Source organism: Pseudophryne corroboree, chromosome 10, assembly GCF_028390025.1.
Source record: "Pseudophryne corroboree isolate aPseCor3 chromosome 10, aPseCor3.hap2, whole genome shotgun sequence".
In the NCBI taxonomy this organism is placed as follows: Eukaryota; Metazoa; Chordata; class Amphibia; order Anura; family Myobatrachidae; genus Pseudophryne; species Pseudophryne corroboree.
Genome location: NC_086453.1, coordinates 78,074,888 through 78,093,414, shown reverse-complemented (window position 1 = coordinate 78,093,414; position 18,527 = coordinate 78,074,888). Strand labels below are relative to the sequence as shown.

Genomic DNA, 18,527 nt, shown 5'->3' with positions numbered 1-18,527 from the left:
TCCAGGGTGGTAGGGCAGGGTTTAATACACAGAGGAGGGGTGGATAGTGGAGTGGGATTAATATTCATCGATTTCTGGTGGGAAGGCAGCTTGCTTGACTGCAGATATCTCCAGTTCCAGGAAATAGATTTTTTATTTTTCAATGGGAAAAAATCAGGGACGTGCGGTGAGCTAAATGGCTCAGTAGGCACTGCCTAGCACCAGAGCCATATTTACACACAATATGTGAGCCAATGGGTATAAGTGGGCATTATACACAGGTGCAGCAGTATAAACTCCTGAAAATTGGGTGAGTTTTAATCAGAGAGGTGTGGAAAAGATAGGCAGAGTAGACACTTCCTCACCTGTCATAGACTTTTTACTCTAGAGTTTTGGCTATAAATATCATACAAAGAAGATATTTTAAACATATTCTTTGTATTCTCCATATACTTTATACAGTCAAAACTCTGGTGCAAACATTAGTGTGACAGGGAAGGCTGTGCCTCACCTGCCTCACCCCCCTGCACATCACTGGAAAAAAAATAGAGTCTCCCACCTTTCAGAAGGTACTGGGAACTTGGGAATCAGAGTTCAGGAACCAGAGCAATCCACCAATGAAAATATAAAACGGCATAGCAAGCCTGTGTAGCTGGAGCAGGGACCAGCTGCTGGAAGGCTGATATGTCTGGTTCTGGGCATAGTAGACACAAGCTGCCAGTGTCCACTGAAAGGGAAGAGTCCCAACTTTTGTTGTATACCCTCAGGAAAACTCTAAATCAGACAGAACCCAATATATCTGGCTGGGAAGAGCAATTAACAGGCTCGGATGGGGACCACTGCTTAGAAGTCGGATAGCTTAGACTCCCTAGGGCCGATTTTCAAAAATCTGGTACCCCTAGAAAGAGGGGACCCTCAGCTATCAGTATAGACCTTAGACTCCTGGGGCCCTTTGTCAAGTGCCCATTGAGCCCATTCTAACCCCTGCAGTGGGGTTGTCGGCATGGTCCCCCCTTTCCTTACCTGGTAGCAGCAGCTGCAGCTCTTCTCCTCAGCCCAGCTGCAGTGTGGCCAGCAAGATACTTAAAATGCAATTTATATTGTATATATTTCTAAGGGTGCATGGTCGCGCCTCTTGTAATTAGGTCACTCCCCCTGAAAAGTACCTGGGCCCAGCCACTACCCTGACCATAGTGTGTTGGTAAAATTATCAGTACCTTCATTACCTCACAGCAGGGGCTGAGTCCCAGTGGGTTGATGTGCATGTGGGGCCTGGCTTGTTTGTGGACATGTTTGAGGTGGTGCTGCTACCATGGTTACATGGTATACCTCTGGTGCTGCCCATGTGAGGCCACTTCTGCAATTTCTCCTGGGCCATTTTCATTTCCTAGTCTGCCCCTGCCCAACTTTGAAAGAAAGTGCAATGAAATATGCTAGTGCTACATAAATGTTAATAAATACATTATTGTATAGATGTTATAGGCAAGAGTTATAAAACCTGTCACTGGGCTTCTCAAACAGCAGTGAAAATTTGAAACAAATTGTAATACCAGAAGCTATATTGTGGGGGCCAATTTGTTTTCTGTAGAGCCCAATGTGTGTGTTTTTTCCTGTGGGGGCAATGTGTTTTATTTTTTTCTTGCATAATGTTTTTCATCTGCGCTTTCGTCTGAGCTGCACCACACATGCATGCACTGCGGTAGTGTTTGTACAGAGTCAGACACACTCACCAAGAAGTGTATTTGAAATGTGTTAGGCATTCCTGTGTGGTTACAGTTAGTATTAGGCACTAGGGCGAGGGTTACGGTTAGGCTGTGGGAGGGGAGGGTTAGGGATGGATAGGTGCTAGGGCAGAGTTTCCGAAACTCTGACATTACTGTGAAGGTTTTAAGGCTATCCATGCATAAGCACAGGTGACATAATTAGTACCTCAGTCAATTTGATTCATCTACCTGGACTGGAGCATGACTATCTCTAAGATCCGGACTGTAACGGTGGAGTTTGGTAAGCTCTGCACTAAGGGAAGGGATAGGTTTAGGTTACAGGAGAGGAGAGTTAGTATTAGGCACTAGGAGGGATAGGGTCATGCTGAGCAAGGGGAGGGTTAGGGTTAGGCACTAGAAAAAGTGATAGGATTAATCTGCGGGAGGGAAGAGTTAGGGTAAGGAATTAGGGAAAGCAAAATGGTTAGGCTGTGTGAGGGGAGGGTTAGGGTTAGGCACTAGAGGAAGGGATAGGATTAGGCAGCGGGAGGGTAGAGTTAGTATTAGACACTAGGAGGAGGGATAGGGTTAGGCTGAGCAAGGGGAGGGTTATGGTTAGGCACTAGAAGAAGGGATAGGATTAGGCTGCTGGAGGAGTTAGGGTAAGGCACTAGGGGAAGGGATATGGTTAGGCTGTGTGAGGGGAGGGTTAGGGTTAGGCACTAGAAGAAGGAATAGGATTAGGCTGCGGTAGGAGAGAGTTACGGTAAGGCACTAGGGGAAGGGATATGGTTAGGCTGTGTGAGGGGAGGGTTAGGGTTAGGCACTAGAAGAAGGAATAGGATTAGGCTGCGGTAGGAGAGAGTTACGGTAAGGCACTAGGGGAAGGGATATGGTTAGGCTGTGTGAGGGGAGAGTTAGGGTTAGGCATTAGAGGAAGAGATATGATTAGGCTGCGGGAGAGGAGAGTTAGTATTGGGCACAAGGAGAAGGGATAGGGTTAGGCTGTGGGAGGGTAGTGTTAGGGTTAGGCACTAGGGGAAGGGATATGGTTAGGCACTGGAAGGGAAGGGTTAGGTTATGGGTGGGGAGGGTTAGGTTCTGGCTGTGGGAGATCATGGTTAGGACTTAGATATTACTTACCACACATATCACTGGATGACAGCTGGAACTTACCATTACCTGACTGAAGCACCAAGAAGACATCACAAGAATCACTGGAGATCCACTAGAAGGGAAGTGAGTGCTGCAGCGGGACACACTGTTCTAATTATGTTGACATTTCACCAGTGTCAGCATGATGAATGTCGATGTGGCCACAGTATCATGCTGACATTATGAATGCAGACATGGTGAATGTCGACAAAATATACCAAACCCAGCAGGAGATAATGCTCTCTGTACAATATGTACCATTAGCACACTGTGGGCCTGGCACAGTGAGGAACATACTGTACACCGGAGTATGTGTTGTGTAATGTGCCAGACAGTTCTCATCCACTCTGTTTATTCATGGCTATGGTCTAGCTGGAATTGTCCATTAATGTATTTTCTCTGACGTCCTAAGTGGATGCTGGGGACTCCGTCAGGACCATGGGGATTAGCGGCTCCGCAGGAGACAGGGCACAAAATTAAAAGTTTGACTACTAGGTGGTGTGCACTGGCTCCTCCCCCTATGACCCTCCTCCAAGCCTCAGTTAGGTTTTTGTGCCCGGCCGAGAAGGGTGCAATCTAGGTGGCTCTCCTAAAGAGCTGCTTAGAATAAAAGTTTGTTAGGTTTTTTATTTTCAGTGAGTCCTGCTGGCAACAGGCTCACTGCAACGCGGGACTAAGGGGAGAAGAAGCGAACTCACCTGCGTGCAGGATGGATTGGCTTCTTAGGCTACTGGACACTAGCTCCAGAGGGACGATCACAGGTACAGCCTGGATGGGTCACCGGAGCCGCGCCGCCGGCCCCCTTACAGATGCTGAAGAGAGAAGAGGTCCAGAAATCGGCGGCTGAAGACGTCCCAGTCTTCTTAAGGTAGCGCACAGCACTGCAGCTGTGCGCCATTGCTCTCAGCACACTTCACACCGCGGTCACTGAGGGTGCAGGGCGCTGGGGGGGGGGGTGCCCTGGGCAGCAATGTAATTACCTTTACTGGCTAAAAATACATCACATATAGCCCCTGGGCTATATGGATGTATTTAACCCCTGCCAGGATTACAGAAAAAACCGGTAGAAGAGCCCGCCGTGAAGGGGACGGGGCCTATCTCCTCAGCACACAGCGCCATTTTTCCCACACAGATCCGCTGGTGGGAAGGCTCCCAGGCTCTCCCCTGCACTGCACTACAGAAACAGGGTTAAAACAGAGAGGGGGGGCATATTTTGGCGATATTAATATATATTAAGCTGCTATAAGGGAAAACACTTACTATAAGGTTGTCCCTGTATAATTATAGCGCCTTGGTGTGTGCTGGCAAACTCTCCCTCTGTCTCCCCAAAGGGCTAGTGGGGTCCTGTCCTCTATCAGAGCATTCCCTGTGTGTGTGCTGTGTGTCGGTACGTGTGTGTCGACAGGTATGAGGACGATGTTAGTGGAGGCGGAGCAATTGCCTGTAATGGGATGTCACCCCCTAGGGAGTCGACACCGGAATGGATGGCTTTATTTATGGAATTACGTGATAGTGTCAACACGCTACAAGGTCGGTTGACGATATGAGACGGCCGGCAAACCAATTAGTACCTGTCCAGGCGTCTCAAACACCGTCAGGGGCTTTAAAACGCCCATTACCTCAGTCGGTCGACATAGACACAGACACGGACACTGACTCCAGTGTCGACGGTGAAGAAACAAACGTATTTTCCAGTAGGGCCACACGTTACATAATCACGGCAATGAAGGAGGCGTTACATATTTCTGATACTACAAGTACCACAAAAATGGGTATTATGTGGGGTGTGAAAAAAACTACCTGTAGTTTTTCCTGAATCAGATAAATTGATTGAAGTGTGTGATGAAGCGTGGGTTACCCCCGATAGGAAGTTGCTAATTTCAAAGAAGTTATTGGCATTATACCCTTTCCCGCCAGAGGTTAGGGCACGCTGGGAAACACCCCCTAGGGTAGATAAGGCGCTCACACGCTTATCAAAACAAGTGGCGTTACCGTCTCCTGATACGGCCGCCCTCAAAGATCCAGCTGATAGGAGGCTGGAAAATACTCTAAAAAGTATATACACACATACTGATGTTATACTGCGACCAGCAATCGCCCCAGCATGGATGTGCAGTGCTGGGGGGGTTTGGTCGGAATCTCTGACTGGAAATATTGATACCCTGAATAGCGACAATATTTTATTGACTATAGAGCATTTAAACGATGCATTTTCTTTATATGCGAGATGCACAGAGGGATATTGGCACTCTGGCATCAAGGGTAAGTGCGCTGTCCATTTCTGCCAGAAGAAGTTTATGGACGCGACAGTGGTCAGGTGATGCGGATTCCAAGCGGCATATGAAAGTTTGCCGTATAAAGGGGAGGAATTATTTGGGGTCGGTCTATCGGACTTGGTGGCCACGGCAACAGCCGGAAAATCCACCTTTTTTACCTCAGGTCACCTCCCAACAGAAAAAGACACCGTCTTTTCAGCCTCAGTCCTTTCGTTCTCATAAGAACAAGCGGGCAAAAGGCCATTCATATCTGCCCGAGGCAAAGGAAAGGGTAAGAGACTGCAGCAAGCAGCTCCTTCCCAGGAGCAGAAGCCTTCCTCCGCTTCTGAAAAGTCCTCAGCATGTCGCTGGGGCCCTACAAGCGGACTCAGGTCCGGTGGGGGGGGTCGTCTCAAGAATTTCAGCGCGCAGTGGGCTCACTCGCAAGTCGACCCCTGGATCCTGCAGGTAGTATCACAGGGGTACAGATTGGAATTCGAGACGTCTCTTCCTCGCAGATTCCTGAAGTCTGCTTTACCAACATCTCCCTCCGACAGGGAGACGGTGTTGGAAGCTATTCACAAGCTGTATTCCCAGCAAGTAATAGTCAAGGTACCCCTACTACAACAAGGAAAGGGGTATTATTCCACGCTGTTTGTGGTACCGAAGCCGGACGGCTCGGTGAGACCTATTCTAAGTCTGAAATCTTTTGAACACTTACATACAAAGGTTCAAGTTCAAGATGAAATCACTCAGAGCAGTGATAGCGAATCTGGAAGAAGGGGACTTTATGGTGTCCTGGGACATCAAGGATGCTTACCTCCATGTCCCAATTTGCCCTTCACACCAAGGGTACCTCAGGTTCGTGGTACAAAACTGTCACTATCAGTTTCAGACGTTGCCGTTTGGATTGTCCACGGCACCCCGGGTCTTTACCAAGGTAAAGGCTGAAATGATGATTCTACTTCAAAGAAAAGGCGTATTAATTATCCCTTACTTGAACGTTCTCCTGATAAGGGCAAGATCCAGAGAACAGTTAGAGGTCGCAGTAGCACTATACCAAGTAGTGCTACAACAGCACGGGTGGATTCTAAATATTCCAAAATCCCAGCTGATCCCGACAACACGTCTGCTGTTCCTAGGGATGATTCTGGACACAGTTCAGAAAAAGGTTTTTCTCCCGGAGGAGAAAGCCAGGGAGTTATCCGAGCTAGTCAGGAACCTCCTAAAACCAAGAAAAGTGTCAGTGCATCAATGCACAAGAGTCCTGGGTAAATGATGGCTTCTTACGAAGCAATTCCATTCGGCAGATTCCACGCAAGAACCTTTCAGTGGGATCTGCTGGACAAATGGTCCGGATCGCATCTTCAGATGCATCAGCGGATAGCCCCGTCTCCAAGGACAAGGGGGTCTCTTCTGTGGTGGTTGCAGAGTGCTCACCTTTTTGGAGGGCCGCAGATTCGGCATTCAGGACTGGGTCCTGGTGACCACGAATGCCAGCCTGAGAGGCTGGGGAGCAGTCACACAGGGAAGAAATTTCCAGGGAGTGTGGTCAAGCCTGGAGACTTCACTTCACATAAATATACTGGAGCTAAGGGCAATTTACAATGCTCTAAGCCTGGCAAGACCTCTGCTTCAGGGTCAGCCGGTGTTGATCCAGTAGGACAACACCACGGCAGTCGCCCACGTAAACAGACAGGGCGACACAAGAAGCAGGAGGGCAATGGCAGAAGCTGCAAGGATTTTTCGCTGGGCAGAAAATCATGTGATAGCACTGTCAGCAGTGTTCATTCCGGGAGTGGACAACTGGGAAGCAGACTTCCTCAGCAGACACGATCACCACCCGGGAGAGTGGGGACTTCACCCAGAAGTCTTCCACATGATTGTGAACCGTTGGGAAAAACCAAAGGTGGACATGATGGCGTCCCGCCTCAACAAAAAACTGGACAGGTATTGCGCCGGGTCAAGAGACCCTCAGGCAATAGCTGGGGACGCATTGGTAACACCATGGGTGTACCAGTCAATGTATGTGTTCCCCCCTCTGCCTCTCATACCCAAGGTACTGAGAATTATAAGGCGAAGGGGAGTAAGAACGATAATCGTGGCACTGGATCCGTGCACTCTACCTCTAGACTTACCGCGGCTGCGTTTGACGGCATGGCGGTTGAACGCCGGATCCTGAAGGAGAGGGCTCCGACGGAGGAATTTCAACTGGGTCGATTCCTACATTTCCTGCAAACAGGATTGTCTATGGGCCTCAAATTGGGGTCCATTAAGGTTCAAATTTCGGCCCTGTCGATTTTCTTCCAGAAAGAATTGGCTTCAATTCCTGAAGTCCAAGCTTTTGTCAAAGGAGTACTACATATACAGCCCGGTTGTGCCTCCAGTGGCACCGTGGGATCTCAATGTAGTTTTGGGATTTCTCAAATCCCATTGGTTTGAGCCACTCAAATCGGTGGATTTGAAATATCTTACATGGAAAGTGACCATGCTACTGGCCCTGGCTTCGGCCAGGAGAGTGTAAGAATTGGCGGCTTTATCGTACAAAAGCCCATATCTGATTTTCCATTGGGACAGGGCAGAACTGCGGACGCGTCCTCAGTTTCTCCCTAAGGTGGTATCAGCGTTTCACCTGAACCAACCTATTGTGGTGCCTGCGGCTTCTAGCGACTTGGAGGACTCCAAGTTGTTCGACGTTGTCAGAGCCTTAAAAATATATATATATATATTTAAAGGACGGCTGGAGTCAGAAAGGCTGACTCGCTGTTTATACTGTATGCACCCAACAAGCTGGGTGTTCCTGCGTCTAAGCAGACGATTGCTCGTTGGATTTGTAGCACAATTCAACTTGCGCATTCTGTGGCAGGCCTGCCACAGCCAAAATCTGTAAATGCCCACTCCACAAGGAAGGTGGGCTCACCTTGGGCGGCTGCCCGAGGGGTCTCGGCATTACAACGCTGCCGAGCAGCTAAGTGGTCAGGGGAGAACACGTTTGTAAAATTCTACAAATTTGATACCCTGGCTAAGGAGGACCTGGAGTTCTCTCATTCGGTGCTGCAGAGTCATCCGCACTCTCCCGCCCGTTTGGGAGCTTTGGTATAATCCCCATGGTCCTGACGGAGTCCCCAGCATCCACTTAGGACGTCAGAGAAAATAAGAATTTACTTACCGATAATTCTATTTCTCGTAGTCCGTAGTGGATGCTGGGCGCCCATCCCAAGTGCGGATTGTCTGCAATACTTGTACATAGTTATTGTTACAAAAATCGGGTTATTATTGTTGAAATCCATCTTTTCAGAGGCTCCTCTGTTATCATGCTGTTAACTGGGTTCAGATCTCAAGTTGTACAGTGTGATTGGTGTGGCTGGTATGAGTCTTACCCGGGATTCAAAATCCTTCCTTATTGTGTATGCTCGTCCGGGCACAGTATCCTAACTGAGGCTTGGAGGAGGGTCATAGGGGGAGGAGCCAGTGCACACCACCTAGTGGTCAAACTTTTAATTTTGTGCCCTGTCTCCTGCGGAGCCGCTAATCCCCATGGTCCTGACGGAGTCCCCAGCATCCACTACGGACTACGAGAAATAGAATTATCGGTAAGTAAATTCTTATTATTATCCATTTTACCTTGCAGCCTGAAATGTCACTTTCATTTTCAGTCAGCTTTTTGTACAATGCTAATATGTCATGCATTACAATGTTTTTTCCATCAGATTTTCCACAGATGGCTTCTTCGGTGACCATAGGAAGTATCACTGGGATTGTGGTTGCAGTCCTGCTATTGGTGGCTCTTGTAACTGTGTTACTTTACCTGTTCCTTATACGCAGACCACACAACAAGTAAGTGTTCTCCACACAATGGCCCTCATTCAGAGTTGATCGCTAGCTGCTTTTGGTTGCAGCGCGGCGATTAGGTGAGAAAGCGGCATTTCTGCGCATGCGTATGGGCCACAGCAGGGCCGGCGCTACCCGCTCAGCAAGGTCTGCAAAGCAGGGAGGCGCTGGGGTAGAGAGGCGCTGTCCCTGCTCCGCAACCATGCTGACGCGCAGCGCCTGTCACACTGTAGTATTGTATCTGGCTGCGGCGCCGCCAGCCGTACACAGGGGCTCTTAATCTCCTCCTGCGTTCGGGCCCTCCCCCCTTCCTGCTTGCTCCTCCCCACTGCACTTGTGTTGCCCACTTCTCTTCCCTCCCGTCTGTGACTGAAGACACAGCACAGTCTTCAGCACCGCCCACCTCTCTCAACTCCCTGTCCGTCAGTGGTGGAATTTAGTCTGGGCAGTGCAACCACTACACAGGAAGACGTGATGCACACTGACCTGTGTGTAGGGGAGGAGCAAGCAGCCATGAGAAGAGAAGCAGCACTAACATCCAGCCACACGAGGAGCCAAGGCTCAGGTTAGTGCTGCTGCAGATAAACAAAGGGGGGAGAAACTGTCCTTTTTATGTGTGCTTGGGAGTGGGAGGGGTGTTCTATTAACCTGTGCTTAGGAAGGGGGGGGGGGTCCTATTACTGTGTGCTGGGGAAGGGTGGATGGGTGTCCTATTAACCTGTGCTTAGGAAGGGGGGGTGTCCTATTACTGAGTGCTGGGGAGGGGGTGTCCTATTAACCTGTACTTAGGAAGGGGGGGTGGGGTGTCCTATTACTGTGTGCTGGGGGGGGGGGGGGAAAGGGTGTCCTATTACTGTGTGCTGGGGAGGGGGGAAGGGGTGTCCTATTACTGTGTGCTGGGGAGGGGGGGTGTCCAATTAACCTGTGCTTGGGGAGGGGGGGGTCCTATTACTGTGTGCTGGGGAGGGGTGTTCAATTAATCTGTGCTTGGGGGGGGGGTGTCCTGTTAACCTGTGCTTGGGGAGAGGGGGTCCTGTTACTGTGGGAGGGGGAGGGGTGTCCTATTAATGTGTGCTTGGAGAGGGGGGTCCTATTAATGTGTTCTAGGGAGGGGGAGGGTGTCCTATTAATCTGAGCTTGGGGAGGGGGTCCTATTAATGTGGGAGGGGGAGGGGTGCCCTATTACTCTGTGCTTGGGGATGGGGGTCATTAATGTTTGCTGGGGAAAGGGGTCATACTAATGTGTGCTGGGAAGGGGGGGGGGTGTCCTATTAATGTGTGCTGAAGGAGAGCTGTCATTGTAATGGGGAGGGGGTTCATATCAATGTGTGCGGGGAGGGGGATACAGGCTAGCAGCGATGTAGTGTGTGGGGTGCAGGGTAGCGGTGGGAGTTTCGTGTGTGAGGGGAGGGGGATGCGGGGTAGTGGCAATGTAGTGTGTGGGGAGTGTGGTTCAGGGTAACAGCTACAGTGTAATATGCGTGGAAGGGGGGCAGGGGTAGTACCAGGGCCGGCGCTACCCGCTCAGCAAGGTCTGCAATGCAGGGAAGCGCCGTGCTGGATAGGCGCTCTCCCTGCTCTACAGACCTTGCTGATGTGCGATGGTGCTGCCTTTTGCCGCTGCACCTATCACTCTGTGTGACAGGCAGCGGCGCCGGCAGAATGGAGAGCGGCTCCCCTCCCTGCCTCTGGAGCCTTGCGTGAGGGCAGCTTCATGACATGCAGTGCAGTGGTAAGGAGGCAGGGAGGGGGAGCCGCTCTCCATTCTGCTGGTGGAGCCTTGCTTGAGGACAGGTTGCGCTGTCAACCAGACCCTAACAATCCGGCAGATGGGGGTGGGGCCTGCGGCACTCACAGCCGGGGTGCAACTGCTGGGGAACACAGGCACGGCGTCCCAGGGCTGCATCATTTACAGGGTGCCTCAGGCTAATCATGCGGTGACACAGGGGGCTGATAAGGGGCTGAGTCTTGGGACAGATTATGGAATGACACAGGGGACAGATTATGAGGTAACACAGGGGACAGATAATGAGGTAACACTGGGGACAAATTATGGGGTGACAGTGGGGACAAATAATCAGGTGGCACAAGCGCCAGGGCTGGTTACAGGTAATGTGGTAGCACAGGTGCCAAGACTGGGGACAGATAATATAATATTCTGTAGTCACGCCCCTTCCCATGAAGCCACACCCCTAAATTTTCGGTGCGTGCCTGCGGCACGCATCTGTCCCTATTAGATGTATGTGAGGAAGGGCGCAAATTCATTTTTTTGCAGGAGGGCGCCGAACACCCTAGCACCGGCCCTGGGCCACAGTACGCACGCGCGAAGTATTTTCACACAAAACTATGCAGTTTTACACAAGGCCGAGCAACGCTTTTCAGTCGCTCTGCTGATCGGTGAGTGATTGACAGGAAGTGGGTGTTTCTGGGGGGTAACTGACCGTTTTCCTGGAGTGTGCTAAAAAACGCAGGCGTGTTACGTCAAAACGCAGGCGTGCCTGGGGAAACAGGGGAGTGGCTGGCCGGGCGTGTTTGTGACGTCAAAGCAGGAACTAAACTGACTGAGGTGATCGCAATGTAGGAGTAAGTTTCGAGCTGCTCAGAAACTGCATGAAAATTTTTACGCACAGTTCTGCTAACCTTTCGTTCGCACTTCTGCTAAGCTAAGATACATTCCCAGAGGGCGGCGGCCTAGCGTGTGCACTGTTGCTAAAAGCAGCTAGCAAGCGATCAACTCAGAATGAGGGCCAATAACATCACATTTGGCATAGATATCTCAGATCTACCCAAGACTTGCACAATTACAGTTTTCTAGTTCCTAAGTCTATTTTGTACTATCTTATTACATTGTTTGCTGCATTAAGTTTCATTACCATAGCTGTCTCTATATTCTGGAGATGGTTCTAGGATTTAAAGATTTAAAATTGCTCCCTGCTTTTCAGTACCAACCCTCCATACAGAGGGCCTTATTCACAACTGTCCTCACACATAATCGCAAAATGCGTTTGTGCCTTGTCAGTGAGCTGCATAGGTAAGATGCAACCATAAATGCGACTTATTCCCCTTGCAAGTAACAGGAGCAGATGCAGCTTTGATTCAATAGGAGGTGTGGCTTCACTGTGAGTATAAAATATGGGGTGGGGTCGACAGTGATTACAGATGTGTCCTCTTGGTGTGTTGTTGCATATGCATCACGGTAACGCTATGCCACAAGAGGCAGCACTCTGTCGCCAGATAAAAAGACATAACCTGTGCTGGTATCCAGATTCTGGGTCAACACCACTTAGGTCGACACCCATTAAATCGACACACATCGGTCAACATTGAATAGGTCGACACTAGAAATAGGTCAATGTGACCATTAGGTCAACATGAACAAAGTCGACATGAGTTTTTAATTTATTTTTCTTCTTTTGAACTTTTTCATACTTTACGATCCACGTGGACTACATTTGGGAACGGTAACCTGTGCAGAGCGCAGTGGTAGCAGAGTGAGGCACCTTGCCCAAAGCATGGTGAGCGAAGCAAGCCATGCGAGGGGACACGGTGCACTAACTGGGGTTCCCCGTCACTTTACGAAGAAAACGACACCCAAAAAAACATGGAAAACTCATGTCTACCTTTTTTCATGTTGACCTTCATGTCGACCTAATGTCTGTGTCGACCTATTTCTAGTGTCGACCTAGCCACTGTCGGCCAATATGTGTCGACCTAATGGTTATCGACCTAGACACTGTCGACCCATACCCCCTGTGCTTATATTCAACTATGAATAAGCGTTTGAATTCATATTTTTCTGTATGATGACTGCAATTCTCTTTAGCTAAGTTAATTAAGTGATACTTGTACATTAACATCTATGGAAGAAGTGCAAATTCATGTACAGTACAGCCTACAGGAATCTTTTCTGAAACACAGTGTCTCTGGGAATTAGTGAAAGTCAGAGCCGGCCCTAGGCATAGGCAAACGCCTAGGGCATTTGGTATGCATAGGGGCACCAACAGCTTCTGCTGATTAAAATGATATGCGGCATGCCTATATTCTGTGTGTAACTGAGGCTTTATCTGCATACCAAATGCTACGTTGCAGTGTAATCCTGGAAATCACTGTAATGTAGCATTTCGTATGCAGATACAGCCGCAGTCGCACACAGAATATAGGCATGCTGCATATCATTTTAATCAGCAGAAGCTGCTTGTGCATCCTAGCCACATAGTAATGCAAATAAGATGCATTTTCATAAACAAAAGGCGCCCCAACGTTAGCAGAGCTGCCAACTGACTCATGCCAGGCATGTCCTGCAGAACTAGCGGCGGTGCTAGGGGGCACCAACCAAAATCTTGTCTAGGGCATCATATTGGTTAGGGCCGGCTCTGGTGAAAGTGTTGGTAATATGTGTTCTCTGATGAACAAACTGCTGTTTTTCAGGTCATCTAATAGCGATATTTCAATTACGGAAATCCCATCTGCAAATGGTGAGTTACTCACATGCTCCGATATTTAGCGTACAAAGGGGTTTATTCAGGTTTGCTACCAAACCAAAAAGCACACTAATTGTCAAAACCATGTTGCCCTGCAGGTGGGGCAGGTGTAACATGTGCAGAGAGAGTTAGATTTGGTGGGTTATGTTGTTTCTCTGCAGGGTAAATACTGGCTGCTTTATTTTTACACTGCAATTTAGATTTCAGTTTGAACACACCCCACCCAAATCTAACTCTCTCTGCACATGTTACATCTGCCCCACCTGCAGCGCAACATGGTTTTGCCCATTAGTGTGCTTTTTTGGTTGGCTTACAAACCTGAGTAAGGTCCAAAATGCAATTCAACATTTACTATACAAAGTCCAATATACTGTAACAGCTGGATTGAAAAGATCCTTTTGATACAATGAGGCTGGAAATGTGCTTGGAATATGCCTGCTGGGATTGTCTTCTGACTTCACAAACAGTCTATAATGGAGCCATGAGTGATCTGGATGATTAGCCTGAGGGTCCGGACCACCAGAACTAATGTGATACAGGCAACTCTGTGTATGAGACTATTACATAATAGCACAATAGAATTGACCTTGTGTAGCTACTTTCAACCTATGTACCCATTTTACGAGAAGTCGTCATCATTAGTGTGTCCTTGCAACTGCCCTGTATAAGGTGCACAATATACTTCTCTAATTGCTGGTCTACATGAGCCACATTTGCGCACAAAGCCCCATACTGATCTTCACATATTCCGTCCCCCATCTTGACTTTTAGGCCCTACACATTAGGCGATATCACTGAAAGATATGAACGATCTCGTTCATTAATGAACAAGATATCGTTCATATCTTTCAGTGCGTAGGCAACAACGATGAACAATGAGTGGCCCCACACTGATTCATCGCTGGTGCCGGGTCGCTTATACATGCAGGCCAATATGGACAATCTCGTCCATATTAGCATGCAATACAGTACTTTTCGTCAAAATACCTGCCGTTTCAGATTCGACTTTTTGCAAATCGACATTTTCAAAATTCGACATGTCTGCAATGGTCAAAATGTGGCTTTTCGACAAAAGTATATTCAATTGAAGAATGTCGATTCAACAACAGTGCTTTTCGACAGTCATTTCGTCAATTTCAGTCCGCCTCACTTTGCTGGTGAGAGATGATTAAAAAAAATGAAATTTTTTTTTTTTGCTTTTTGATTTGCTAATAGCATATCTATTTATATTTGAAGGGATTATCTACTTGGTTTGTCTTTTTTTGACTCACAAGTATTATTTAATTGATTTTTAAAAATAATTTTTTTTTCTTCACTCTGCTGAGGGAAATGTACCCATGATTCCACATTTTTACCCAGGATACACTTCTGCAAAGCCTCTATCCTCACTTCCGGTTTTGAGACTTCAGGGAGAAGGAGCCATTACAGTCAGCTCTCTTGTGGAATCGTTTTTTTAGGACAATCCCTCCGTTTTAACACATTTATATCCTATTTTTGTACTGACTACAATAATGGAGCCTTTTTCTGACCAGATTGTGATGTTCATGCTGGCTGCAAGCATGGAGGGAGAAAGGGCTGGTGAACATCAGGATCAAAGTCAGCAAATGTCTGCATTGGGTGAGTCAGTATTGCGTGTTTCATTTCCACGTCCACGCCAGTATCGCACTAGGCGTGAACTGGAGGATCTCAGCGAGTTCGAGGTGATTATCGCTTATCAACTCGTGACATATATTCGCTGTACGCTCTGTTGAAGGCCGACCTGGAACCTCGGGCATGGACCAATTACTCAGTCAGCGGATTCCAGCCTACTTTGTCTCAAACATGCGGTTTTTCACAGTCGACACTGTCGCGCTGTATAACCCAGGTCATTAGGACTTTCCGCAAATTGACGATCCAGTTCATCAGATTTCCAGATACGGACAGCGGATGGTGTGAGATCAAATTAGGCTTTTTCACCGAACACAAATTTCCCAATGTTCTGGGCGCGATTGACTGTACCTATGTGCAGATCAGACCGCCCCGGAATTCGGAAGAATGTTTTCGGAACCGAAAGCAATTCCATTCCATGAATATACAGGCGGTTTTTGAATATTTTTGTGGGATTTCCTGGATCTCATGACTCCTTCATCGCTGTTTGACGATTTCGAAACAGGAAAAATGCCAGGTGGCTGGCTGTTAGGTATTTTTTTTTTTTTTTTATATTACCCACCATTTTTCTTATTTCCATAGGCGATGCGGGTTATCCCAACAAATCTTGGCTCTTGACCCCATTGTCTAATCCTGTTGGTGAAGCAGAAAAACGTTACCAAGAGACACACAAAGCATCGAGGGGAGTAATTGAGCATGCCTTCGGTGTACTTAAAATCCAGTTTAGATGTTTAGACATTTCCGGTGGTGCTCTTTTGTACTCACCAGCGAAGGTTTGCGGCATGGTAAATGCATGTTGTATTTTACACAACATATGTGTCGCAAACCGTTTGCCGGTGACTCTTCGTCGCAGGGCTTTCTGACGCGGGAACCATTCTTCTGCTCCACCGGTGGGTATGGACGAAGGAGATGATTCTCGACGGACATTGATCCAAAGCTTTTTTTCCACTGCCTGTGAGTATACTTGTAATATTTGTATTATCGTGTAAACTGAGATTGTAATATTCTAAAAAACAATTTTTATTTATGTATTTCAGCAATGTTTTCAATGTTTCGTCCTGTTGACGACCTGTTACCCCCTGTTTTTTTCCTGTTGTTGGGTTGCCGCAAATATTGGACCCGTTTATCCCACTCTACCATGGGCAACCTACTTGTGATGTGGACCTGAACCTCTGCCATGTAGCAGACAACCCCCCTCAGGTGAGATGTATTGCCCAAAACTCCCTCTTGACCAAGTAACCCCGGTATGTCCAAAGTGCAGCCCTCCGGCATTTTCAAAACTGCACATCCAATCATGCCCTGACACAGCAATGCTTACGCTGTGTCAGTGAATGTTTGGATGTGTAGTTTCTCAAGTGCCGGAGGGTTGCTTTTGGGACAAAGGCCGATGTAACCTGCTTGTACCTTGTCTTTGGATGACACAAATACCTGGAACATCATACTATTCTCTTCCACAGGTTTTGCGGAGTATCCTTCCCGATTTGCAGGAAACAGCATGGATGTCAAGGGACACGACAGTTCCCCTGCTGTACCATGGGCGACCTAACACAATACCACTGCATCTCTGAAATGCCATATTTTACATTTTATTTACTAATAATTTAAAGAAAAACACACAAAACTTCTCATTTAAAAAATGTATTGAAGAAATATAATTGTATTTTTTTTTGGATTAAAAAATAAAATGTAATAAAACAAAAAAAGTAGTGTTTGTTCTTCTTTACATTCTTTTCTTGTGTAGATATCTCTGGAAAAAAAAGAAATTCCATATTAAGTAAAGACACTAATGATGTCATGTTCATTCCTTTCCCAAGAACATTTGTGGAACCACACAGTCCAGCATGACCCATTGCTGGACTGTGTTGTTCCCCAGGGTCAGACGGTCCAAAGTGGCAGAGTCAAGACAGTGGTCAGCACTTTGACACGGCTGCACTTGTGGCACCACACAGTCCAGCATGACCCATTGCTGGACTGTGTTGTTCCCCAGAGTCAGACGGTCCAAAGTTGCAGAGTCAAGACAGTGGTCAGCACTTTGACACGGCTGCACTTGTGGAACCACCCAGTCCAGCATTACCCATTGCAGGACTGTGTTGTTTCCCAGGGTCAGACGGTCCAAAGTGGCAGAGTCAAGACAGTGGTCAGCACTTTGACACGGCTGCACTTGTGGAACCACACAGTCCAGCATGAACCATTGCTGGACTGTGTTGTTCCCCAGGGTCAGACGACCCAAAGTGGCAGAGTCAAGACAGTGGTCAGCACTTTGACACGGCTGCACTTGAGGAACCACACAGTCCAGCATGAACCATTGTTGGACTGTGTTGTTCCCCAGGATCAGACGGTCCAAAGTGGCAGAGTCAAGACAGTGGTCAGCACTTTGACACGGCTGCACTTGTGGAACCACACAGTCCAGCATGAACCATTGCTGGACTGTGTTGTTCCCCAGGGTCAGACGGCCCAAAGTGGCAGAGTCAAGACAGTGGTCAGCACTTTGACACGGCTGCACTTGTGGAACCACACAGTCCAGCATGAACCTTTGCTGGACTGTGTTGTTCCCCAGGATCAGACGGTCCAAAGTGGCAGAGTCAAGACAGTGGTCAGCACTTTGACACGGCTGCACTTGTGGAACCACACAGTCCAGCATGAACCATTGCTGGACTGTGTTGTTTCCCAGGGTCAGACGGTCCAAAGTGGCAGAGTCAAGACAGTGGTCAGCACTTTGACACGGCTGCACTTGTGGAACCACACGGTCCAGCATGAACCATTGCTGGACTGTGTTGTTCCCCAGGGTCAGACGGTCCAAAGTGGAAGAGTCAAGACAGTGGTCAGCACTTTGACACGGCTGCACTTGTGGAACCACACGGTCCAGCATGAACCATTGCTGGACTGTGTTGTTCCCCAGGGTCAGACGGTCCAAAGTGGCAGAGTCAAGACAGTGGTGCATGTCGTGCAAGATGTATGCACACCTGGAGCTACCGGCCCAGTGTGATTACATCTACATGAGGTGTGTGAGAACGGTTGCCCTGGAAGCCCAGGTAACTGATCTAGAGCAAACCGTTACGCGACTGAGGGAGATTCACAATCTCGAGCGAAGTGTAGACAGAATGGTGGAGGAGTTGCGGGAGGGGTCACTGGTAGAAGAGGATGATGATCAGGCAGCCAGCTGGGTCACAGTTAGAAGGAAGAAAAAGAGGGGGAGGGCTCGACATCTCTGAACTATCAAACCCGAACAAATTTGCCCGACTGGACGAGGAATCGGAGGATGATAGTGAAGAAATGACGGTGCCGGAGGAGACTGCTCCCTCTAGCATCCAAAGGAGCGGTCCCTCTGGCGCGGTTTGGATAAAAGATAGTGAGGTACCTAGTCAGATGGTGGTGGTAGGGGATTCTATCATTAGGAAGGCAGATAGGGCAATCTGCTACCGGGACCGTGATCGACGTACAGTCTGTTGTCTCCCGGGTGCTCGGGTACGGCACAT

General features: G+C 48.3%; 1 protein-coding gene across 1 annotated transcript in view; it reads left to right on the top strand.

Annotated features, from left to right (window-relative positions):
• The window catches only part of LOC134965206 (carcinoembryonic antigen-related cell adhesion molecule 21-like), a 270,497-nt gene that overhangs the window by 36,618 nt on the left and 215,352 nt on the right, over positions 1-18,527 (top strand). The window contains exons 4-5 of the mRNA XM_063941715.1: positions 8,803-8,929; positions 13,352-13,398. Of these exons, the coding sequence (XP_063797785.1) occupies positions 8,803-8,929; positions 13,352-13,398 (174 nt within the window). The remainder of the gene's footprint in view (positions 1-8,802; positions 8,930-13,351; positions 13,399-18,527) is intronic.